This window comes from Elgaria multicarinata, chromosome 3 (genome assembly GCF_023053635.1).
Source record: "Elgaria multicarinata webbii isolate HBS135686 ecotype San Diego chromosome 3, rElgMul1.1.pri, whole genome shotgun sequence".
NCBI lineage: Eukaryota > Metazoa > Chordata > Lepidosauria > Squamata > Anguidae > Elgaria > Elgaria multicarinata.
The window spans coordinates 88,322,584-88,347,886 of NC_086173.1; the positions used below are offsets into that span (position 1 = coordinate 88,322,584).

The 25,303-nt window shown below is 44.1% G+C and overlaps 1 protein-coding gene across 4 annotated transcripts; it reads right to left on the reverse strand.

Moving 5' to 3' along the window:
* LOC134394957 (zinc-binding protein A33-like) lies at positions 1-22,798 on the reverse strand. 4 transcript variants are annotated; one of them, XM_063120851.1, is made up of 8 exons: positions 22,710-22,752; positions 22,218-22,272; positions 21,669-21,943; positions 19,506-19,601; positions 9,976-10,209; positions 4,682-4,701; positions 2,418-2,533; positions 1-2,304 (listed from the first exon to the last, which is right to left on the reverse strand). In XM_063120851.1, the coding sequence occupies exons 2-8, from the start codon at positions 22,237-22,239 to the stop codon at positions 1,760-1,762; spliced, it is 1,308 nt and encodes a 435-aa protein (XP_062976921.1). In that variant the 5' UTR covers positions 22,240-22,272; positions 22,710-22,752; the 3' UTR covers positions 1-1,759. The 4 variants fall into 4 exon arrangements, with proteins under 4 accessions (XP_062976921.1, XP_062976922.1, XP_062976923.1 ...); XM_063120852.1 differs by having other exon boundaries at positions 22,716-22,749; XM_063120853.1 differs by lacking the exon at positions 22,218-22,272 and having other exon boundaries at positions 22,716-22,798.
* Positions 22,799-25,303: the final 2,505 nt, after the last annotated feature.

The window sequence follows — 25,303 nt, forward strand, 5'->3', positions numbered from 1 at the left end:
TTGTATGAAGGAATTCTTTAATGTCAACACTAGACAAAAGACTGATTTATCAAGCTGCAAAAACAATGGAAAGAGAATGATGGCTTATGAAACCAAAAACTCTTGGAGAAGAATCTGCAGCAGAGGCAAGCATTGTTTAGCAGAAATGGTAAAAGGCAATACACACTTTATTTGAATGAAAACGAATTGCTGGATGTACAGACTGACACTGGCAAAGGCCTCTTACACATCTCTGCCAAATGCACACTTACTGCGCTCTGATGTTGCAGCTATTAGACATCTTTGCAACTGCATCCTCCAGTAGTTTATCAGTGCAAAATAGCTCTTGTAGCAGGAACAGTCTCCTGTAAGGCATTGAACATTTCCCAGGGGGTTTAAAGGCCTTACTTCCTACTTCTTCCTGTTAGCAACTCAGCATGTAAACACTGCCTACATGGAAGGCCATATCCAAATATTCTCCACACACACACCACCCCCTGATGTCTATCCACACAGAAGGTGTTTTCCCCAATTCTGTATTTTGCTATCTGTCATTGTTATTGCTAAAAGTAGCTTGTGCTGTTTATTCAGCACCGTGTTTCCTGTTCTAGGGACAAACTGTTCAGGGGTGTGTGTGTGTGTGTATATGTGGGGGTGGTGATGGTTCCCTGGTCCATGTCAGTTTTGCATTTGGCCATTCATGAAAGTCCACGCCATCTCATTTCTATATCAATGTGTGGATTTTTTTTAAAAAAATCTTATTTTTGAGTGCATTTCCCTAATAAAATATGCACTTTTGTACACATTTTATCTTAAACTACACATTTTAGTATATGTTTCTGAGCTGAAGATGTTCACACAAATTCTGGAGAAATTATGGTGTTCTGATCCACACATTGAAGTGTGAATCAGGTGAGCTTGCTATTAAAAAAACAACGAAACCCTCAAGCATCACTAGACCTGTTTTTCCTGAGCAGGCTTCTTCCAGAACCTTTTTGCCAATTGAAATTTCCTCCAAAAAGCAGCACAAATGTTAATATTGAGTTATATGCCCTGGTATGTATCATTTGCAGACAAGTCCCATTGATAGTTTAAGGAACACTTCTTCTGCCTGCCTGCCTTTTACATGTAGCTTCAGCTTTCTTTCGTGCCCTGCATTTTCTTCTGTTCATCTGTCCAGGGCTTGTGTGCTATTGACCCCCCCCCCCTGGTTGGGGCTCCATTGCTTTCTTATAAAGATGGAGGAAATGACCAGACAATAAACTCCATAAAATAGAAGGGTCCATACTGATACCAAACTGAAGAAGGCATTAACTGGGGGAGGAAATATAGTTGCCCCAAGAAAAATGTATCAGGATCTGGATAATGTATTTTAATGTTCTGATTTCATGTTTTCCTCTTCTACTATATTAGATTATGTTGTTGTTTGCTTAGTTAAAGCTTATTTGAGAAGTATCATTCCTGTGAAATTAAAAAACCACACCAATGCCTTCCCACTTCCCCCCCAATAGATCAGGAATTCCTGCACACACAAAAAGAAAAAGGCCCTTAATGTATTAATCATAGCTAGGATCCACAAGATGGAAACTATGCTACAACTATGAAATAATAACGAGCAGAGTGGGGAAAACAAACTAACTGAGATACCCAAGCAAAATATGAATCTGTTTTTGGGTACGGAGAAAGACTGAAAAACCGAAGGCAAAACCAATGGCATCCACCCGGGTCTCGCAGAATGCATTCAGATGCAGTCTTCTGACACGGAGACTTGATGCCCCTGCTACAGATTCAGATGGCAGATCCTCATGGGCTCAGCGTTCTTCTTGCCATCACTGAAGCAAGTGCTGAAGAAAGGGTAGAACCTGCCTGCCCTAGCCTGGTGAAAGGTGAAGAAAAGGGACATGTCCTCAGCGTTATAGAAAGCCACCTTGCATGCCCTGCAGTCCAAGAGGACACCCACTTTTTTCAGTGAGCTCCGCAGCTTCAGGCGCACCCAGGGATTAGCCGCAGCCCAATATTGAGAGTTCTCCCGCAGTCGTACAGCCCAGTAGCCATTCTCAGGGCACAGTTTGACTTTTGCTGCCCGGTCCACAGAATCCGCTGCCACTCCCAGGTCCCACTTGGTCTTGTTCCCAACCCATACCTCCCAGTAATGCCTCCCACTCTCAAAGGACTCTTTTGCCAGCACGTTGACACTCTGCAGGAAACGGCAGGGGCTCTGGGACACAGGTCGGGGCGTCTCTGTCTCCGTCACCGCAGTCAGGTCTTTGGAGAGGAGGAGGTTTGGGTGGGCTGATTCTGGGTCCAAGGTCAGACGGGCAGGAGCTGTAAGAAGGGAGTGTACTGGAATCAAGTGGCAGTGCTGCGAAGCAGGCCTGGAGTGGACGAGCTCTGTTCTGCCCCCTTATCCCCATGCCAGATGCAACGACAGAACTCACCTGGAGTGATGGATTTCAGCATCCTCCTCCAAAATATATACTGCAGGGGCCCCTCATGCAGGTCCTTATGCTGCTCTGTGCTAAAGGTGGTCAGTGCTCCCACTTGCACTGCTGGCCTAGAACAGAGAGAGAGAGAGAGAGAGAGAGAGAGAAAGAAAGAAATGGAGAGAGGGGTTTTCTAAACAAGACAAAATTCAGGTAAGGAAATTCCAGAGCTGAAAAGTCACTTCACAACAGATCAGAAAGATTTACATCCAATTCCTTTGGTGTGCTGCATAGCACATTCACTGCAAACAAAGGGACTTGCAGTTCTGTGCAGTACGCCAGTGTTAGGCAGAAGGTAGATCTCCAGATGTTTGGGACTGTCTCCCAGAAGCCCCTGCCAGCATGGCCAACAGTCTGGAATACTGGGAGTTGGTCCAAAACATCTGGAGATCTACTTTCTGCAACAGACTATTGAATTCCCAGTTTCATAAGAATGGGGCAATAAGGTGGTTATACGAGTGGATTGATGAGGCTGTTTTGCTTAGTCCAAAAGCTGGGAGCGTGCTCAAATTATTGGGGTGGGGGGGTGGATGGCAGGAAGGTAAGGGTCTCTTAATAAAATTGCAAGGCCCTTCCAGTGACTCCCATCAAATTTAGTCAAATCATGCACACACATACATGTAGCCTTCTAAAACAGTAGTTCAGGGGTCCATCACAAAAGGTAAGAGTCTGACTGTTAGAGCAGTACGGCAATGGAATCAGTTGCTTGGTGAGGTTGTGGGCTCTCCCACACTAGAGGCCTTCAAGAGGCAGCTGGACAACCATCTGTCAGGGATGCTTTAGGGTGGATTCCTACATTGAGCAGGGGTTGGACCTTGCAGGCCCCTTCCAACCCTGCTATTCCATGATTCTATGTAAGAGCCCTGGGAACCCCCTGTAATTCAAGCCGTACCTGGGACCCCCAGGTCAAAGGCAGCATGCTCTCTAGCGAACTTCCTCACATGCAGGCATTTCAAGAATGAGGCACCCTTGAAAATGGCTCCTGTTAACCTGTGCATCACAGAGGAAGCTCTGACGTGAGCAGGCTGCTGGCTTTCCTCTGCTTGAGTGGCTTTTTCAACTACTCTCTGGAGAGCCAGAAGCAAGCAGTCACAAGTCCCCCCTGGAAGCCAAATTCCAGAAAAATGAAGATTTGGAAACGTGCATGACAGAACAGAGTATGATCTGCCAATTGTTTTTGCAAAGCACGGTCCGCTGCCTTCCCTCCTCCCATAGCAGAGTGAACTGGGAAATGAATTGCAGCAGCAATCCTTCACTGCCATCAGCTAAAGCACAGGTGGGTAACTACAGATAATTTGGCCTACAAGTCACCACTGGCTTTGTTGGCTAGGGCTGATGGAATTTGTAGGCCAAAACATCTGGAGGGCCACAAGTCGCCCACTCCTGAGCTAAAAGAAAGGAATGTATGTGGCTTGTACAATTTTGATCATTAGGAGGGGCCATGGCTCAGTGACAGAGCACCAGCTTTGCATGCAAAAGGTCCCAGGTTTGATCCCCGCCATCTCCAGGCAGGGCAGGAAAAACTCTTGCCTGAAACCCTGGGGAGCCACTGCCAGTCAGTGTCGACAATACTGGGCTAGATGGATCAATGGTCTGACTCCATATAAGGCGATTTCCCATGTTCCTAAGACAGCCTGGCAGGTCCACAGATGGGAGAGTGCAAAGATCGCTTAAGACAGGCCACCAAACCCAATGTAGCCTGCCAGTCATGTATGGCGGTTCACCAAGGGCTCAAAACACATATCTCCGCCCCTGCCTGTCACTACAAAAACAGAAAAGCTGTCAAGCACCTGACAATACATGGCTGGCAAGTTGCATTCAGCTTGGCAACTTGTAAATGGGCTTAAGGTAGGGCTGCACATCTTGCCTCCCCAGCCCCTCTTCATGGAATTCCATTCCGAGCATTTCCTGAGGGAAAATGAGAGAACTCCGCCACAGCAGTTCAATCTGGGAGCTCCATTCCAGTGTCTTTAGTTTTACATCCCAATCCCTTTGCCCAGCACTTCTATGCAACAGTGGCCGATGTTTACCAGGGAAACAGATCTTCCCTCAGGCTGCTTGCCAGCCTCTCTTCAAATTGATTATTTGCAAGGCTTTAAAAGCTATAGTGAGAATACTCTTCTCCCACCCTCCTTTTAAAAACATTCCTCCACAGCAGAGTCAGTGAGATAAGAGGCTCATGAAAGGACGAGCAGTTTTTTTCCTTTCCAGACACGTACCTCACAGCCACATTTTCCACCTGCAACAAGAAGCAGAGAAAATTAATAAACACCATCTCACTTAATCCTTATTCAGTTGCTCAAGTACGTTCTGCTGCCTTCTTTCTTGCCTCAGCACTGAAATACAGATAATTAAAAACAAAATTATAAATTCAATTTCCAGCCAAAGCTAATCCTGAGGGGGCCGGTGCTGTTGTGTAAACAGAAGTGTCTGCAAGCAGAATAGAATCATAGAATAGCAGAGTTGGAAGGGCCTACAAGGCCATCGAGTCCAACCCCCTGCTCAATGCAGGAATCCACCCTAAAGCATCCCTGACAGATGCTTGTCCAGCTGCCTCTTGAAGGCCTCTAGTGTGGGAGAGCCCACAACCTCCCTAGGTAACTGATTCCATTGTCGCACTGAGTCAGGAAGTTTTTCCTGATGTCCAGCTGGAATCTGGCTTCCTTTAATTTGAGTCCATTATTCCTTGTCCTGCACTCTGAGAGGATCGAGAAGAGATCCTGGCCCTCCTCTGTGTGACAACCTTTTAAGTATTTAAAGAGTGCTATCATGCCCAGTTCTTTCAGTCTCTCTTCACAGGGCTTTGTTTCCAGACCCCTGATCATCCTGATCGCCCTCCTCTGAACACGCTTCAGCTTGTCTGCGTCCTTCTTGAATTGTGGAGCCCAGAACTGGATGCAATACTTTAGATGAGGCCTAACCAGGGCCGAATAGAGAGGAACCAGTACCTCATGTGAGGTAATTACCTCACGTGAGGGAATAGGAAGAGAAGGAGGGTTCTTCATGCCTCAATCATCCAGGAGGGCCTCAACTTCAACACTCTCTACCCCCTTTCGTCTCTGGAGGGAAGATGGCGGAACTTGGACCGCATCGCCAGCAGAGATCAAATGAAAACTGCCACAGACACCCCAAGATGTCCTTAATTATACTGTAGCTCTTTGTAGATTTTAATTGTATGTTGCTTGGGGAGCTAAGAAGTTATGGCATGTCTGTGTGTGAAACTCACAATCAATCTCTCTCTCTCTCTCTCTCTCTACACACACACACACACACACACACACACACACAGAGTACACACAATGTATACTGTGTATTAAATAATACTAGCTATTAAATTGTTAGTATTAAATTGATCTTATGTATTTAAATTATACCCTGCCTTTTGGCCCAAATTAGTGGCCCCAAGGCAGCAACTTGAAATTATAAAACTATACTATCAATAAAATAGCCAATATAATAATCCTACTCCTCCATGCAGGAGTCTGATGGCAGAAGGAAAGGAACCTCTCGTGCAAGCACTGAGTCATTACTGACTCTTGGAGGGACGCCAGCTTTCGCTGACGTTTTCTTGGCAGGCCTTATAGCGGGGTGGTTTGCCATTGCCTTCTCTGGCCATTATTACCTTTCCCCCAGCTAACTGGGTACTCATTTTACCGACCTTGGGAGGATGGAGGGCTGAGTCGACTCGAGCTGGCTACCTGAAACCAGCTTCCACTGGGATCGAACTCAGGCCGTGGGGAGAGTTCCAGCTGCAGAAACTGCTGCTTTACCGCTCTGCGCCACACAAGGCTCTTCTGATGGCAGAAGGAGATAGGAATATATGAAATCTCTCAAGTTTTGTCATCAGAGTAGCTGGGCAGTCCCACACTTGGAGAAAAATAATACTGCACAATGAAAGATAGATAGTAGGTAATGTAGCCACCAGGTGAAGCTAAGCAGGTCTGGCTCTGATCATTGCCTAGATGGGAGGCTGCCATCTAGGCACTGACCCTATGAATGTCATCTACTTCCATGGAAGAAAGAAGTGTTATAAATGTCTTACATGTTTTTTTAAAGATAAACAGAACTTTTTGACCCATGATACCAAATTATAAGCTAAGCAAATATTTTCCAGGCAAGGAGCTGATGTTATCAGAGGGTTCTTCCAAATGAGGCTTTATTGTGTAATTGGCCTGGCTCAGTCACTGACTTTTACAGGGGAGTGGGTCTAGATAAAGTCAGCTTCTACTTGTAACCCTTCTGTGCTTTCCCATCACTTCTTTATCTTTTTTCTTACAAGAAAAAACCCATTAAGGAAGAAAAGATGGGACAGCTGCATAATGCCTTTTGACTGGTAGTGCTAGGTGCCTCCTTCTGAATCCATCCAGAGGTTTTTCAGTAATCATGAATAGGCCTCTTCTTTCCTATTTTGAACTTTGTTGGTCCATATTAGGGGCTCAGTAAGGAATCTCTGTTAAGACAAAATAGGCTGATTAGCATGATGGCAGGGAGGGAAATAAACCACATTGGCTTATTTCCCCTACTGTGAGTTCCAGCCAATTTCCCTAATTGCCTTTGCTAGTGCAGTTGGACATGTTGTCTGAAACCATTTATGTGTGTGTGTGTGTGGGGGGGGCAGCAACTCTCAAATAACCCAACAGCAGGCTCATGGGTTATTTGAAGGTTGCTGCTCCCTCAAACAAGCCATGCTACCTTAGTTGAGACAACACAGCAAACCATGCTAGCAAATGTAGTTAGGGAAATTACACAACTGGCCCACGCAACATAGTTAACAAGCCACTATGGCTTGTTACCCGCACCATGATCATGCGAATCAGGTCAATGTCTTATGTTGGAGGAAAGACTTTCACCCACTGGCTCTAGAACCTGGATGGCACCGTCTATCCTAGAAACAAAGGGCAAGGCTTCAGGCCTGCTTCTTTGAACTATGCGCTGGCTGGGCCTAGTACGCTTGAACATGGGGCAGACTCCAGATGTTGGGAGACTTGAGAAAGGCCTCTATTAACACAGAAAGTGTGTGTAAGTGTGTGTGTGTGTGTGTGTGTGTGTGTGTGTGTGTGTGTGTGTGTGAGAGAGAGAGAGAGAGAGAGAGAGAGAGAGAGAGAGAGAGAGAGAGAAAGAGAGAGAGAGAGAAAGAGAGAGAGACTAACCTCTCACAGGCACCAAAGACATGCTGATTATGTTAGGAACATAAGAAACTGCCTTATATTGAGTTAGACAATTGGTCCATCTAGCTGAGTATTATTTACATTGATTGGCACTGGCTCTCCATGGTTTAAGGCAAGATTCTTTCCTAGTTCCACCTGGAGATGCTAAGACTGAACTTGGGACCTTCTGCATGCAATACATGCTCTATCACCAAGCTATGGCCCTTCCCATCATGTCTCTAGGACTCTTCTTGCCCGTCCCCACATCCTAGACATTTTTATGGCCATAGTGTCAAAAGCAATTCAGCAAGCCCAGTCCTACCATTATATAGAGTGAGGTAGCTGCCTCAGATGGCAGCTGTTGAGGGGCAAGGAGCAGTGATGAGGTATTGGAGAAAAGAGCTCTATATATGTCATATGGCTTGTCCTGCACTCCCTAAGCTTGCTTAGCACCCTCAGGAGTGGTGTAGAATGTTGTCTTCTCCTTAGTTAATGAACATTCAACTGCCAGTTTCCGTACATGGAATGGGAAGGGCAGGTGCCACCTTGTTTTTGTCTAAGGCAGAAAAATGCTTTGGGACAACCCTGAGCAATTGTAACAAATCCAACATTCCCTCTCACCGTCTTCTTTTGGGAGATATTGCTGAACAAAGAACATGGCCAACACAGCACCAAGATTTACATCTCCAGACTCCAGGATGACTCTCCTGCTTCACCATCCTCTCCCTCATTTTATTTATTTATTTGTTACATTTGTATACTGCCCAATAGCCAAAACTTGTGTTTAAGAGGCACTGGTAGAAATCACCTGGTTGATGTATGGCCAGGTCCCTTCTAAGCTACTGATTGGTCACTTTGAATTACCCTCTGGGAGCTGCGCATCCCCCACAGAAATACCTGCATAACTCACAGGGTTGGAGGTACAGACACACTGGTTTGTCACAACAATTGTCATGACAGGCCCACCTCTTTCACCCCACAATTCAAAGAGAGAGAGAAAGAGAGACAGGGAGGGAGAGAGAGAGAGAGTCAGCAGGAGGAACAAAGCTAAGATTTTGATCTATGACACCACCAAAGACAAGCACAGAAGATGGAAGGCGCACTGTGGCGGTCCCTATAGGGTAGCTGTTATTGGCCTTTGAAGTCAACTATCCTGAAGCCTTTGACACTACATTCCCACTACCAACAGCAACTATTTCTTTCAAGCGCATCCCTCCACCCAAGCCAACCTTCCCTCTTCATGCCTTTACGGGCTCAAGGACTTTGAATCCCAGAGCACAGTCCTACATCACACAAGAGAGACATCTCCTCTCATGGGCTTCCTGGCAAAAGTCGCCCTCCAACAATTCACAGAACAGTCATGCTACAGTAGCCATGGTAACTATGTAAAAATATCACATTAAACAACCAGTTATAGTTCCGACATCATGAAGCTGGAAAGAGCTATTGGGGACGGGGGTGGGGGGCGGGCGGGGAAAGGCAGCTGCACATTCTCCATTATGCGAAGAGAACAGAAAGCTGCATGTTTGCAAGTGGTGGTGGTGGTGGTGGTGTTCTGGCCACTGCTCACCTTTTTTAAAAAAGAGCAGGAATGGGAGGCCAAACAGAGGTAAAACTACGGCTGCTTTAAGAAAAGAAAACAAAAATGTATCTTCCTTTACAGTGTAATGTGGAAGAAATCGACAAGGACTTATTCAGGGTAGTAAAATATGATAGGGACAAACTTTTTCAGACCATAGTTTAATATATGGAGAGGCTTCTTCAATCATGTATTTCCCCTCCCTTTCACACACACACAGGTCACAGGACATCATGACCAGTCCCTCAAACAGTCCCACCATCCTATGCTTCACCCCTTCCCCCAGTCTCTCCCAGACGAAGTTCGCAGCAGAAGCGTGGAAGACACAAGCGGCAGGAGAGTGCTCTTGCACTCCTGCTTACGGGTTTCCCACAGGCAGCAGGTGGGCCACTGTGCGAACAGAACGCTGGACTAGATGCACTTTGGGCTGATCCAGCAGGGCTCTTCTTAGGTACTTTTGGGGTGGGGAACCTACATGCAGTACGTTTTTCCTATTTCCACCCCTTGTCCAGAATTCCTATTGCCTTCTCCTTCACTTTTTAAAACAAGCATTACTCAACCTCCCTAATACACATTAAAAGAATTACGAGAGGACACTTCCGTAAATAAACTCACATAAAGTAATAGCATGGTCAGCGTGATCACTGAAAGCCATGTTGTTCATACCTGAAAGCGCTGGGGTAGGGGCACATATGATTGGGAAGTCAAGTGGGAAAGTACAAACCTGGCCCTGAAACCCATCACCCAAGCTCCAACCCCGTCCCATTTGAAACTCCAGAAGCCTCACCTCCAGCAGCAGTGAGCTCCCCAGTCTGTCAAGCTTCTGCTGTGTGTGCTCCATGGCCTTCTTCAACTCAGAGATCCCCTCCACTAGCCGTGCAGAGTCTCCTCTCAGCCTCATCAACCACTCTTCATCCTCTCTGGCCAGTTCCATCAGCACACTCCTTTCCTCCTCTTCCAGGGCCTGATGAAGATGCTCAAACGCTGCCCGGATCTTTGAGTTCAACTCACCCGAAGTTTTCTGATTAGACATAAAGAGCACAAGAAACAGCAGAAGGGTGTGAAGGATTCAAGCACATCCACAGAGCTGCCTACATTTAGAAAAGAGATTCCAGAGGCGAAACCTTTGTGGGATAGAAAAATACAACAAGGCTTTGGTCAAAAGAAGAGCAATCTATGGCCCTTCTTGCGCAGAGCATTTGCATCAGTGTTCAACTGCCTCCATAGCAGTTTGTTCTGCCACAGAGCTCAATTGCTTCCACACTAGCCATTGAATCAGGAACTGCCAACCTTCATTTACTAACTGTTTGCAGAGAATGCAGGTGTTGCTGCCAAACATTGCAGTATTTTTTTTTCTGTGTTAGCTTCCTGTCTTTTTTCAGATCGGTGCCAGTTTCTCCAATATGGACTGGTGACGTACCACTGAAGCTTTTCAGTTTTACTGCAATTTGAATTAGAAGCTTCTTCTCTAATTGTTTCCTGTTCAGTGTAGCTGTGGTATCACTGATAGACTGCCTTGACGGGCCTTTATAGATGTAAACAGTTCCTGCTCCATGTGGGGTGGGGTTTTAATTACTAGTCTCCATTGTTGACTTCTCTTGTGTGTGTGTGTGTGTGTTGTGTGTGTGTGCGTGCGCAAAAGAGCACTTTTTCCACAATAAAAAAATTAAAAACTAATTTAAAAACAGTCTTAAAGCTCTACCCCAAAGAGAATAGGAACTAATTACGTAATTACCTAAGAGAGCGCCTTCTCCCTTAAATGTTTGTATATTGTTTTTAAGTGTTTTTATCCTATGTAAACCGCCCAGAGAGCCTCAGCTATGTGGCAGTATACAAATGTAATTAATAACAACAACAACAACAACAACAACAACAACCTGCCCAATCACTGACGTCATTGGAGGGCATGCTCCTGGTGGTTCCACGTGGACTTGTGGCCCGACTGGAATCCACCAGGAGAAGAGAATTTAGTGTAGTGGCCCCTTCTCTGTGGAACTCTCTGCCCCTGGAGGTCAGGCAGGCTGGCACCAATACTAGGCTGTTTCCAGAGCCTCCCGAAAACAACTCTGTTTCGAGAAGCCTTCCTCAACTGACTAGCCACTGTTTTTCTGGTTCCTTTGTTTTTAGACTGAATAATTTTAATTTGCTTTTTTAATCTTTTATTATTTATGTCTATGTTCACCGCTCTGGAATCTATGTTTTATGTATTTTATATTTACTGTTGTTCCCCGCCTCAATCAAAATGGAGAGGCGGGTAAGAAATAAATTTATTATTATTATTATTATTATTATTATTATTATTGATAATTAGAGGACGTCTGTACTAACTGATATGCTTTGTGTCATACTGAAAGAACCCAATATAATCTCTTGCTAGGGGTTTACAATTATACAGTTGGCCCTCCCTCCCCGCAAGAATGTCCCTGGAAATGCTACATCATCGGGTATTGTTCCAAATTAGAAGGGAATGTCCCTAGGCTGTTTGAAGTGGTAGCACAACCCTTTTCATTTTCCCTAAAAAAAGAAAAAGGGGGAAAAAAATCCACCTTTGGTTATCTCATTCTTTAAGGAAAGTGTGCCCAGGGCCGAATTTACGTACAAGCTAAACAAGCTACAGCTTAGGGCCTCACATGTTAGAAAGAAAAAAATGTTAAAACATTTACAAAAGGCAAAGAAAATGGGCAAAGTACAATTACTTATTATGATTTACATCTAATTTATATATTATAACCTTATATTAAATGAACTGTGTTATGTGACAAACTCCTAAATAAAGAATGTACACACATATAACTGCTGTTGTTTTTATACTGTTTTTATGTGTGTGTGTGTGTGTGTGTGTGTGTGTGTGTGTGTTTTTAAATTGTATACTTTTAATGTTTACTATTTTTAAATGTTGTAAACCGCCCAGAGAGCTTCGGCTGTGGGGCGGTATATAAATGTAATTAAATAAATAAAATAAATAAATAAATAACTTGCATTTTTAATACCTATATTACATGACTATCAAATTCTGTTTAATTGTACAGCCTTATTTTGCATTTAATTTTTATTATTATTTGTTGAAGAGGGAAGGGTCTCAATCACATTATAGCTTAGGGCCACAAGTTTAAATCCAGCCCTGAGTGCACCCGACCCAGAAGTTCTGAGATTTACCCCACCCCTCACCCTCAAAAGACAATCAAAATGCCAAAGAATCCAGATTTCTTCAGCCCAGCACTAGGAAAGACTCTCTCTCCTTCTAGTCCTCTAGAAAGCATGGAGGGCATGAGGCAAGGTCTTGCAGGAAGCTTTGGCGAAGGACAGAAGCAACAAGAGAAATGGCCAGCTGCTTCAGTCCTTCGCCAAAGCTTCTGGCAAGTCTCCACATCTCCCTCCAGCCCTCTTGTGTTTGCTCAAGGGCAATGCAAAGTCTTTCCTGACATTTCGGAAGTGTTCAAGAAGGATGGAAACAGCAGCTTTCCTTCTTCAAACCTCCTGTAAATAAGAAAAGACATTGCCTCTCTCTCTCTCTCTCTCTCTCCACAAAAAAGGCCTTGCAAAAAGCCTTTGCCGCCACGTGTCCTTTTCCAAAATGTCGTGCAAGTGAAAGAACACTCCACTTTTCCCTCCAGCCCTCTAGTAAGCACAGAGGCCTAGAGAGAGAAGTGAGGTCTTGCCCATTTCTCGGGGGGCGGGGCGGGCGGGGGCGGGGCGGGCGCACAATTAAGGACAGAAAAAATAGGAGAAATGGCTGCTCTTTCTTTTCTTACCTAAACTGAAGCACTGACCATAACCTGGGCTTTTGGACACTAGGCTTTTTTGGTGAGCTCGTCATTCCTCACCCACAGTTGTTTAGATGATGCTGTGATCTCTCTGTTTTTAAAGAGCTCTTTCGCAAGGGATTCTGGAACGAGGGAAATTCAGTCTTTTTTTTCCATCCACAAAAAAGCGCAAGTCCCTACTAGCGTAAATGCATTATTCCGCTATACCACAGTGCCACCTAGAGGTTATATAGCAGAAAGTATGGAAAGGCAAGAAAGGAAGAGCTCTTTGTGCAGAAATCTGATCTCAATTCTGTGGCGAAACTAGAAGTAGCTTCAGCAGGTTAACAGCCTTGTCTAGAAAAGCTCCTTGCCATAGGTTGCCATCAGTCTCTCTTGACAGGAGGCCAGGGGCACTCACTCCTGGCAAGTGGGGGGATGGGATTGTTGATGGCTGTGTCCTGTCGTGCAGATGGGTTGGGGACCAGTTTAGGATGGAGATCAGACTCAGAGTACTCTGAGCCTCGTATGAACAAAACAGCTTAGGGTTTGGAGCAAAACCTCCAGCAGCTCAGCAGTAGGAGTACTTGTCAAATCCAAAGCAACAGATTCTCAAGAACCATTACAAAAGAATGTTCTGTCTAGTGCACATCAGGATTTAAATGGAACAGCCTCTCAGTTTAATTGATGGTTCCCCCCTTCTTGGGTTAGAGGAGAATAAATGGAAGCCCTCTTTGGTATTCTTGATAGCACTGTGTTATTTTGTACACCTCTATTACAGCTGTGATTCCATTCCCAGTCTCTGGTTTACATCTCTCCCTGTAAACATGACAATCCAGCTCTTTTCAGGAGTCGCTACAACCCCAAAAAATCTTGTAAAAGAACTGATTAGTCATATAGTCCATTTTTGACCTCTTTTCTCCATTTTTGTTCTATTTCCTTTCAGATGAGTTGACCAGAACGATATACAAAGGCCCAGGTGAGGGCACATCATTGACGTACAAGGACATCAAAATCTCAATGTCACTCTGCCTTTCATTATGTGATTTGTCTTTTTTTTCTTTTAAAAGCATCTACTGCACACTGAATGCGAGGTTTTCCATAGTATGTATTATGAGTGATTAGAGTTCATTTTGAATTCAAATTATTCCTTCTGAAGTGCACATTACTTGCTGCTTGCCACTGACAATAGTCACTAGCAATGCTTGTTAAATTAGGCCACCTTTTGATGCTGCTGACAGACTATACTCTGAACTGAAATACACAATGATTATGACTCACATGAGTCATGTCAACAGACAGCTCATCTGCTTTTTCTCAGTACTACATAATCCGGCTTGTGGTGGGGAAACTCATGCCTCCATATAACAATTTTGGGGGAAAGACTTTTTATGTCTTTTATGTTGACAATTTCTAACCATTCTTTTCCCAACCCATCCCCATTACTTCCAGCACCATAAGACAGATCAGTCTTTACCAGTGTTTCAGATACCCGTAAATAAAGTCATAGGGAGAGCTAGAACTGGAATATTGTCCAGTCCAATATTCTATTTCCTACAATGGCCAAACACAGACGCGGCTTTGTAGTTGAGGCAAATGGGATGGTGGCCTTCTCCCTCACTCCCACCCGCTTGTGGCAGAGAAACGTCCCACATACATTTGCTCCCATGCACAGCAAGCAGCGGTCCTCCGACAATCTCTGTAGAATATTGAGTACCTGCCCTGCTCTCTGTCCCACCAGCCCCAATAAGCACCAGCCGCCACTGGCCAAACAGATGCCTCTGGAATAAGAAGGCATGAAGCCACCATCACCAGTTGCCTGTCATCAGCATCTAGTACTCAAAGATAATCTGCCATTGAACAAGGAGTTCCATTTAGATATAACCATTAGCTGCTGAGGAACATGTCATCCATGAATTTTTCTTTTTTTTTAAAAAAGACAACTAAGCTACCAGTAACCAAATACTATTGCTGTGGCACCCCGGCTGTGGAATGAGCTCCCCAGAGAGGTCCGCCTGGCGCCTACACTGTACTCCTTTTGTTGCCAGCTGAAGACCTTTTTATTCTCTCAGTATTTTAACACCTAATTTTAACTTAAATTTAAATTTTACTGTTCTAATTCATCTTATATCAATTTCTGCTGCATGGTTTCATCCTGGTTGTGCTTTTTATACTGTATTTTGTAATTGTGTTTTTAGACTGTTGGTTGTTTTATTATGATTTTAATTTTTGTGAACCGCCCAGAGAACTTCAGCTATTGGGCGGTATAAAAATGTAATAAATAAATAAATAAAAATAAAATAAAATATTGCAAATGCAGACACATAAAGAGTGATTCGGAAAAGGGAAAAAACGCTCCAGCATGCAAATGAAGAAGATTTTGTTCCTAAACAGATCAGTTTTTTTTTAAAAAAAAATTAAAATCTTAGATTAAATCTAGTAATTGACAACACTATAATTCATAATTGAATATCAATAAAAAGAATAGTTACTACAGTAACATTAAACATCCAAAAATCAACATGACATAAATATAATGAAAGTCACATTAAGGCTTCAATCCTATACCCGTTTACCAGGGAGTCAGCCTCAGTGAACTCAACAGGGCTTACTTATGAGTAGATATGTATAAGATTGTGGTGTACAGACACCATAAAAGATCATTTACCAGGAAAAAAGGACAAGTCAAAAACCAAACCTTGTTCCCGCTTAAACAAAGTCTTACAAATCTGCAAAACATTTAACAGAACTTCTATCTACAGTCTTGTAACTGATCCCAAACTCTTACAAGTTCATACCATTCTGCTGTCTTTAGTGAACCTCAATATGGGAACTGCATGTCCTCACCTACAACATGCAAGTTTAACTCTGTCCTAGGATGATGCTCTTGGTTGCTTTTTTTTAAACCCCCCCCCCCCACACCAAACTGATTAGAGACACTACTCAGATTTTCTATCATGGACATTCTGATATACAGCATTTGTTTGTTTAAAAACAAACAAACAAACAACAGGAACACCATATACTACTTCCAGAGGGGTAGCTGTGTTGTAGTAAAATAAAAAAGAGTCACATGACACCTTACAGACTTTATCAATTTATTACGGCGTAAGTCCCCTACTGTGAGACTGATCCAGCATTCTCCTACTAGGTACCTCCAGGTGTTTTAGACTTCAACTCCAATCAGCTCCAGCCAGCATGGGCAATGGTCAGGAATGCTGAAGGTTGTAGTCCAAAACATCTGGAGGGCACCAGGTTGGAGAAGGCTGGACTAGTACTACCAGGTCTCCACCAACACCACTGTCTTGTTCAGAGCCTGCTCAAGGTAAATAAGATACACAATTTTTCTGATACCCTGCGGGACTATTATGACTCTACATGTTCCAGTATATTTATGGCCCCTTACGAGACATTAATAGCTCTTTAAAAAAAGTGCCATCCATGGGAACAATTAATTACGGTAAAGTGTACCTATATCTCCTATTGGCCCTGTCTGTGAAATAAAATAAAAAATTAGAAACACAACATCTGTATTCAGGGAGGTGTGGAGGAAGTTTCTGGGTTAGTTACTATAACTTTGCTTCACTGGAAAGTTCAGGTTTTATAATCACAGATTCTGGATGCTTTCAGATTGGAATTCTAGGCATCCCTGACAATTGTTTCAGAGTGAACTATTGCATGGTGTCTGCTCGAAGTATTGAAAAACGCACAGTGCACAATGTGCTCAGAAAGAGCATGAAAGGCCTGAATGAGAGCGTACATCCCCACTAGCAGGGAGAACATTAACTTTCAAATGTGGGACACATTTGAATATGACAATTATTGTAACATATCCAGCACAAAAGAAGAAAAGAAACGTGAGAGGGGGAAATTCTTTTCATCACAGGCTGGCAGCTCCCCAAAGGTACTGCTTACCTAGGCCAGATGTCAGCTGGTTTTAGCTAGGGCTTGCTTGACTGGCTTATTATGCTCTGCTATTATTATTATTATTAATATTTATTTATAAAGCGCCATCAATTTTCATGGCGCTGTACAGAATAAAACAAAACAAGACAATCTGCCATATGGCTTACAATCTAAAATCACCGTAACAGACAGGGAAGGGAGGGGAAAAACCAATAGGGGTAGAGACATTAAAACTAAATATAGACTAGTATGACCATGCTACGGTAAAAAAGCTTTCGAGAAAAGAAATGTTAAGTGTTCAAATCACCAAGAGCTGAATATCTTTCTCATTGACATCTCTCTTTTTCCTGAATGTAATAATCATTTTGGAAAGATTCGCAGGATTCTAGTTTGAAGAAGCTCAACAGGGCTTCCTCCAGACTCTTAAAATGCAATGACCAGCATAATTGAAAGCACACAACTTGGAAAGTCTCTAGTCTCAATCACCCACAAAGCGCTAATACACAGAACTGGGATGACATGACCCAAGCTGATCTCAGCCAGGCACTCAGTTTCATTCAGAAGTCCTCTACCAGCAAGCCAGTCCATAAACTGAGATCAAGTGACATCTATGACATCAACGCTCCAGCACTGGCTTCCAGGCTTCAACAATTCTGCTTGCCGCCTTGAGTGTGGTGCTGCCCTCTGGTAAACAGGAGGTACAACTTCCATTTCTCCCAACTTCAAACTGTGGAGATGGTTGAGTATCTTCCAGGTGGTTGTGCAGCAATCACTGCCACCTCCCCAGCAGAGGGCTAGCAACTACAATTTTTGCGTGGCCAGCGAGGCCAGTCAAAAAATGAATACTTCTATTGTCTTCCTATAGTGAAAGGAATCATAGCTTGGTGGAAGAGGATCCACTCTGCATTTAGAGGTCCCAGGTTCAGTCCCTGGCATACCTGGTGCCCTCCAGGTGTGTTGGGCTACAGTTTCCATCTTACCTCACCAATGGCCATGTTGGATGGGAGTTGTAGGCCAACACATCTGGAGGGCATCTGGTTAGGAGAGGCTGCCTTGGCATCTCCAGGTAAAAAAGGACCAGAGAGCAGGAGATTTGAAATCCTGGAAACCTGATGCCAGTTGGAGAAGAGAATACTGGGCTGGATGGACAAATAAACCCAGTATAAGGCAACTTCCTAAGTATCTATAAGTCTTCTAGGTTCAATTCAAGGTTTGGACCTACGACAACAATACCTGAAATAACATGGGCTCCACATATTTCCTCCCAAAGTCCTACAACGCATCACAATGCAGCCATAGGTGATCTACACATGGGAAATGCAAGTTTCACCTATGTACCTATTCCATTGCATGTACACGTGTGGAGAAGCCACATTTGGCTCCTGCTTCCAGTGCACAGCATGGATTGAAAGAGACACCTAAGCAGTTATCACAAGGGACAAACTACACATATATTTCACAATATGTTCTGTACATAAGAAACTTCTACATGGGAGGTATGTTACACCTGAAGCAGTCCCAAGAGACTGTCCTATTCCTTGAAGTCAGGGAGACATTTTAGGGCTGCTGACAGAATCATCTGGGCCCAGCACACTCTTTATTTTCAGCACACTTTAAAACAATGCGATTATTTTAAAACATTAAAAAAATGTTTATGCTCATCTAGTCTTCTTGCTATTATTTGTTTTGTTCATTCCTTCCTGTGTTTGTTGTTTGACTTATATGTAAATCTAAAAAGACTGACAGTTTTTTTTAAAAAATCGCATTATAAATAAATATTTAGGGGAGACACACCTTGGTGTGATTTGTAGCCACACAATAGCCTTGTGAGGATCCTATCCCAGATTCTGAATCTCCACAACAGGTTCACCTCCCTGCTCCTTGTCTGTGGTCCTGAGAGTCTAATGAAAATCATCCAGTCCTGTTTCCTTCTCTGTAATCAATAGCGGCAGGACGAAACTTCAAAACCCTGGTATAAAACAGCCTCCATCCACCCACCCCACTTTCTTATTTAACTGACACTTCACTGGTTTCCCCAAGAGAAATAGGTTGTATCTCACCAAGTGAAATCAGACTTGGAAGACCAGTGGCACAGTGGGGGAAAATGGTCTGAGGTACTTTGATGAGGCTTAGGGGCATTAAGCTGTCTGTTTCTCTCTCCTCTCCCCATTAATTCCCCTACTGCTCAGCTCCTTCTGCGCAAATTCTGCAATTACAGGTATTAATCTTCCCTTCTGCTGAGGTGTCTCAGCAGATCAATGATTATCTGGGCAGATGATTAGCTTATATTGTGCCAGCCCTGAAGCAACTGTTATTCATTTGGCTTGTTTTATCTTTTTGCCTGTGATTTAAGACGACCATTAAAATGGAAACCCACACACAGCAAGACGCTCTAACTACAGCTCTGTGGACTGGATAAACCTTTCAATGCCCGGATCTTGGCAATTTTTAAAATTATCTTTTGTTTGTTCTTTTGTGCAGTTAAGACTCTGTGACTGATCTGTACCAACCATTTTTCACAGGCAGCCGAAAGAGCAACACCCCACCCAACTATTTTCCTTGTGCGTAGTTTCCACTTCACATGCTCCAGTCATTCCTCTTTTAAGCAAGCCATCCTAAAAACAAACAAAGCTGGCCACAAAAGGAGAAGTGTGGAAAGGACCATTACCACTAGGCTGCAGATCTTCTCTTCAGTCACATGCTTCATTCCCACCAGTTTCTCATGCTCTATTTGGTATGAGTGAAGCGCCTCTTGGAGGTGTTTCTAAGAATGAAAAATAAATAAATAAATAAACAATCTGTGTGTATGGATGCTGTGGAGAAAGGGCTTGAGCAAAGGAAACTGGGAAGAGAGAACGAAGTGTGTGTCTACTCATGACTGTGACTGCACATTTATTTATTTATTGCATTTTTATACCGTCCAATAGCTGAAGCTCCCTGGGTGGTTCACAAAAATTAAAACCATTCAAAGTATAAAACAAACAGTATAAAAACATGATATGAAATACAATATAAAAGGCACAACCAGGATAAAATCAGCAGTAGTGCAGAAATACAAATTTAAAACAGCAAAGTTAAAATTAAATGTATAGACTGCTAAAATGCGGAGAGTATAAAAAGGTCTTCACCAGGCAGTGTGTGTGTGTGTGTGTGTGTGTCTACAGTGAGGCAGGTCTTGAAGTGAAAAAACCTGTAGCTCCGCCCACTTAGGCTCTGGCCTTGCCCAGCATCGGCAGCTGGTCTCAGATAGGTTTCCACTCAGGCAATGTTGCCTTCAGACCAAAAAAGTCTTACTCATTGGTCCAGTCCACATGGGTTAAAACTCTGGGTTGTTTTCCCTCAACAACCCAGAGTGCTGGTTTGGACGACACGAAGCACAACCCAAGAATGGGGCTCATTCCAGGATTGTTTATCCTGGGTTAGGCTAAAGCAGAAGTGGCGAATGGTCAGGAGGCAGCTCACTTGCTCTCATGCAGTCCCGACTACCCATGTTTTATACAACCCACAAATAGTTGTTATGTGCACAGTGGATCGCTATTTCTGGAAAAGCTTTCACCTTTCCATTTACGAGCCCATACAGTGGATAGAGTGCACTTACATCAGGGATAACAAATCGCTGGCTGATTTTGAGCCAGTCACTTTCTCTCAGCCCAATCTATCTCATGAGGTTGTTGTGAGGATAAAATGAAGTAGTCCCCCGAATACCACTGAGCTCCTTGCCATTTTCCTCGCCTTTAAGACCTCCTTCTTTAATGAAACATCTCAGCCTTGCCTGCGCTTCCACTGTTACCTGAGCAACTGCTACCCCACCCTCTGGCTATCTTATCCCTCCTGTAAATAGGTTAGACTATGATAGTTTGACTTACTGAATGCCACTGAGTGGTCTTTTTGGATCAGTGAGGATTTTGGACTTTACAAAGAGCTTTGACTATAAGGCAGTATAGAAATATAATAAATAAAAAATAAAGGAGAATTTTTTTCTCTTGCCTATGCCAGGAATTCCCCTTCACAGGAAATTCAACATTCCTTTGGCTTTGTTTGTGAAGTATCAGCAGAACATGAATCCTTGACCTTTGATAAGTTCCTCAAATCATGTGCTAGTAAAGCACAAACAACACTGTGACTTGACCGAGAATGGCGAACAAATACAGGAGAACAAAACTAGCCAATGGACTAAAACTGCCAGGGAATTAAAGGCAGGAATAGGGTAAAGTATATAGGGAGGGAAGAGCCCACTGACCTCTGCACAGCCAAATGGTAACCATGCTAACTGTTGGCAAACTTAACTGGAACTAGGGAGATAGGATTATAAATAATATATATCTTTGTCAAAGAGCTATTTGTCTTTGCTTCAAAGGCTGCAGGAATGTTTGGCAGGAGTTACTGTCAGTGTCAGAAGGGCCCTCCAGTTCCAGCTAAATGGCTCCTAAACATTTTAATAAAATGTTACATGTTCACCCTACTGGGGAAAAATGGTTTCTGTAATGGCTACAGGGTGCCAAAAGGGTCAAAATCAGTTTGGCAACAACCTAATTTGGCATTTGGGGTATTCCGTAGCCGCTACGGGCACCTTTGTTTTCCTTCAATATGAACTTGTAGGCTGCATGTTTCCCACTCCTGATCTATACAGCCCCAAGCAACCTACAGCCTTATACTAATCTACATCGTGCCCCTATTCAAATCCAGTCATCACACTTTCCCCAAATACGAGTGGCACCAAGATCCACAATTTGTTGAGAAAGGCACACTCCATCACTCAATCAAAACAAGCAACAACCCAATTTGCTAGGGAAAACGAAGGCGAACACCATCTTGACCTATAGCTGCTCACCTGCATTTTTCTTCTGTGTTCATCAGAGGTGCACCTCCGAACTGTCTCCACTACTCCAGAAACAAGGTACTGGGGGCGGAAGGACCGGGTGGGGAACTCTCGCCGGCATTGGGGGCAGGTGGCAACTTCTGAGCAACTGTCCCAATAGCTCTGGATGCATTCCTTGCAGAAGTGGTGCATGCATTCCAGCATAACTGGGTTTCGGAACAGATCACAGCAGATGGCACAGGTCAATTCCTCCCGAAGGCTCTGCTCCTGGCTCCTGTGGGCCATTTCTGCACAGACACAAATCATGTTACTCAGGCTGCCTGCAACAAAGCACAGGCCCTGAGTTCTGATCCTACCCTGTACACTTGCAGAATCCCCATAGTTGGAACACACTACCATAAACAACCCAATTCCATGCATGGTTGTGTTCTACGCTTGTCCTAAAGGCAAAACAACCAGTTGCTTCTGGACTATGCATAGCAAGGTTACCAACTTTTATGCCATTAGTGGCATAAACCCCCCACATTTGTAGAATGTCACCCACAAATTCAACAGGCACACCTTTCTTATAATGGAGATGCATCCAAGAGAAAAACCACAGCAGTTGCTTTTCTGCCTACAGGCAAAGGCATGAGAGAAACAATAAAGACGGCAATGCTTTCTCTTCTCAGAGATAAGTGGAAAAGATACCTGACAGAGAAAAAGTCAGCCCGAGACGCTTTCCCTCCCTCAATACATTTCGAGCAAAGCAACACCTGTTGAACATCTGGCCATCGTGCTACAGGCACAGGAGTACCACGCCAGAAAACGGGGTCAGCTCCATAAAGGAAGTGAAGCTATAGGACTACTCGGGAGAAACACCGAGGTTGCTCTTAATCCATCCACAGTTTGCAGCCGCCGTGGGGTGGGGTGGGGTGGGGATAATCCCCGGTGGTCTTGGCTGAGATGGAAGGGGGACCCCCCCTCCACCCACAACCTCCCTGCACGATCGCTATATAGGCCAAGGGTAGAGCTACGTGCTGGTGGTGGGGAGGTTCCTGCAATTAGACCCACCAGTACCTTGAGGTCGTCTTTCCTGCCCAGACCGTCCTTTCGCGTTCCGCCGCCCCGCACTGGACTCTTCCAGCCTTCCAGGTTCCACTTTTGCCGCGCAACTCACCCACCCCGTTGCCGTTGAGCGACAACCACTTGCTCCAATCGGAGCAGAGCTCTGGAAGGCGACCTCGCCTCCTATTGGTCGGCAAGGGCGCCCCCTCGGTTTGGGCACCTCGGATCCCAAACCAGGCAGCGTCGCCTGCGTAATGTTCCTTGCGAGAGCCCGACGGAGCGTCGGGAGGAGCCTCTCGGTGGGGAGGGCGCGGTCCTTCCCCTCTCGTTGCCGTCCCACCCACCTTCGTGTGGGACTGAATACAGCCAGCAGGGCTAGCTGGGGGATGCTGGGAATTGTAGTCCAATATTTGGCGGTCACCAAGTGTGGCAAAGGCAGCAATCCTAGAAACACTTACCTGGGAATAAGTCTCATTTAACTCAGAGGGGCTTACTTCTGAGTAGACGTGCACAGGATTGTTTCGAAAACGTTGCAGTGTGTCTCCCCGCCCCCGTAGCTAAGATACAGGGTGCAAGGAGGAGGCATTTCCTCCCTCTACCCTGTTTTCCTGTATGTTAAAGAGTTTGAGCTGATCAGTTCCTTCTGGCCCCCCACAATGGGCTGGGCTGAGTGCGCTTGAACACACCAGCACTATCCCTGTACACTTTCAGCATAACTTCTGAAAGAATATTTCCCCCACTTCAGCTTTCCAGAGTGCCATTTTGTTAGGAAAAATGGCATGGGAAGGTGAGTGTCAAATCTCCTCTCCCATCACTAAAATCCCAATCTAATTCTTTCATCCCACCCCTGGCTGCCTTTTAATCACCAGGAGATGGATGCCTTGGTAGGCGCCAGTACATCACCTTGACTGAGGTCAAAAGAACAAGAGTATTGTACCGTATTTCTTTGATTGTAAGACACCATCGATTGTAAGATGCACATTAATTTCAGTACCACCAACAGAAAAAAAAAACCCTAAGACACACCCACGATTCTAAGACGCACCCCATTTTTGGAGATGTTTACATGGGGAAAAAAGTGAGTCTTAGAATCGAAGAAATAGGGTATCTTAGGGACAAATTACTCTTCTCAGTAGTGACTTTCTGTTTCTTATACCATGTGTATAGCTACCTAATACACATTTTGCCTCCACTAAGCTCTGTACAAGGTTACCTGTACCAATATGCTTGCTTTTGCATAATTAAATACAATGATCTTTATCTTTGCTCACGTTCTTGTCTCAGCTTGCTTTCTGTAAACATTTGAGAAAGGTCGTATTTTACAAACACGGAAATTAACAACAAGCAAATGTGCTGAACAAGTTATACAAATCATGAATATAGTGCTCAAAAGACCATGGCATTTAAAAAATAATAATGACCCACCTATCAGCTCTTGCAAGCAATTTAGTGAAAGCAAACTGCTTATCTTGCAATAAAAATGTAGCTATTTCCCAGAACATTGTCTCAAGCATAGCTATTTCCTAATTAAAAAATAAAACATGTATTCATGTAGCCAATGGACAGAAAGTTTGGGAAACCTATGGTGAACATTAAAAAAAAAAAGACTCGATATTCTAGAATATCCTCTGATAAAATCAGTGCCCTAACTTACTTCAGGGCACAACCCTATGCGTTTGGACAGAAGAAAAATCCACAACTCTCAGTGTTCCCCAACTAGCATGGATTGTGCCCACAAAGAAGTAAATAATACAAGATGGAAGTGGAGTGTGAGATATTCAGAAGGTGCCATGGGAGTGGAATATAAAGTACTCGAAGATGCCTTCGGTCAGACCAAAGGCCTATCTAGTCCAGGATTCTGTTTACACAGTGGACAACTAGATGCTCTTGGGAACTCCACAAGCATGATGCAAGCATGATAGTGTTCCCCAACATAACAGGCTTGATACCAGCTCCATCTGGGAGTTTGTGGAGTGGTGAGATAGCAACATATCAATAGATTCCCTATCCTGCCCTAGACACCTACCCTTATATACATACTTTTGAAATTAAGGGGTTGCTGGACAAGTTAACTGGAGATGGAATTGGAACTCCAGAAGACCACAGGAATGGCTCCTTCCTGACCACTGAGTCTGTGCTGATGCTGAACCTGGAAGGATATAACTGAGGCAGGCCAATACCTCCTGCCTCATCTAACCAGGTCTCAATGATGCAAGTAGAAAGCTACTGTCATTCAGGATGGTGGCTGTTTCTTTTTCACCACCAACTTGTCATTCAGTATCAGCATCTGGAAACTCAGTGTTATGCTAACATGTCAACCAGGGCAGCTTTGGTTGAAGGGTATGAAAGGGAGGACACTCTTAGCAGAGCAATCCAATGGATGTTTTCTCAGAAGGAAGCCCAACTGTGTTCAGTGGGACTTACTTCCAAGTAAGTGTATATTAGGGTGACCATATGAAAAGGAATACAGGGCCCCTGTATCTTTTAACAGTTGTGATGAAGAGGGAACTTCAGCAGGTGTCATTTGTATGCATGCAGCACCTGGTGAAATTCCTTCTTCATCACAACAGTTAAACCTGCAGGTGCCCTGCCCTCTTGTG

Coding starts and splice junctions, on each gene's coding strand:
- LOC134394957 (XM_063120851.1), bottom strand. CDS start 22,239: ATGCATCTCCATTATAAGAAAG. Junction 10,210..19,505: donor AGAAGATCTGCAGCCTAGTG/GTAATGGTCCTT, acceptor ATGTCTAATCAG/AAAACTTCGGGTGAGTTGAA. Junction 2,534..4,681: donor GTGGAAAATGTGGCTGTGAG/GTACGTGTCTGG, acceptor TCTCTGTTCTAG/GCCAGCAGTGCAAGTGGGAG.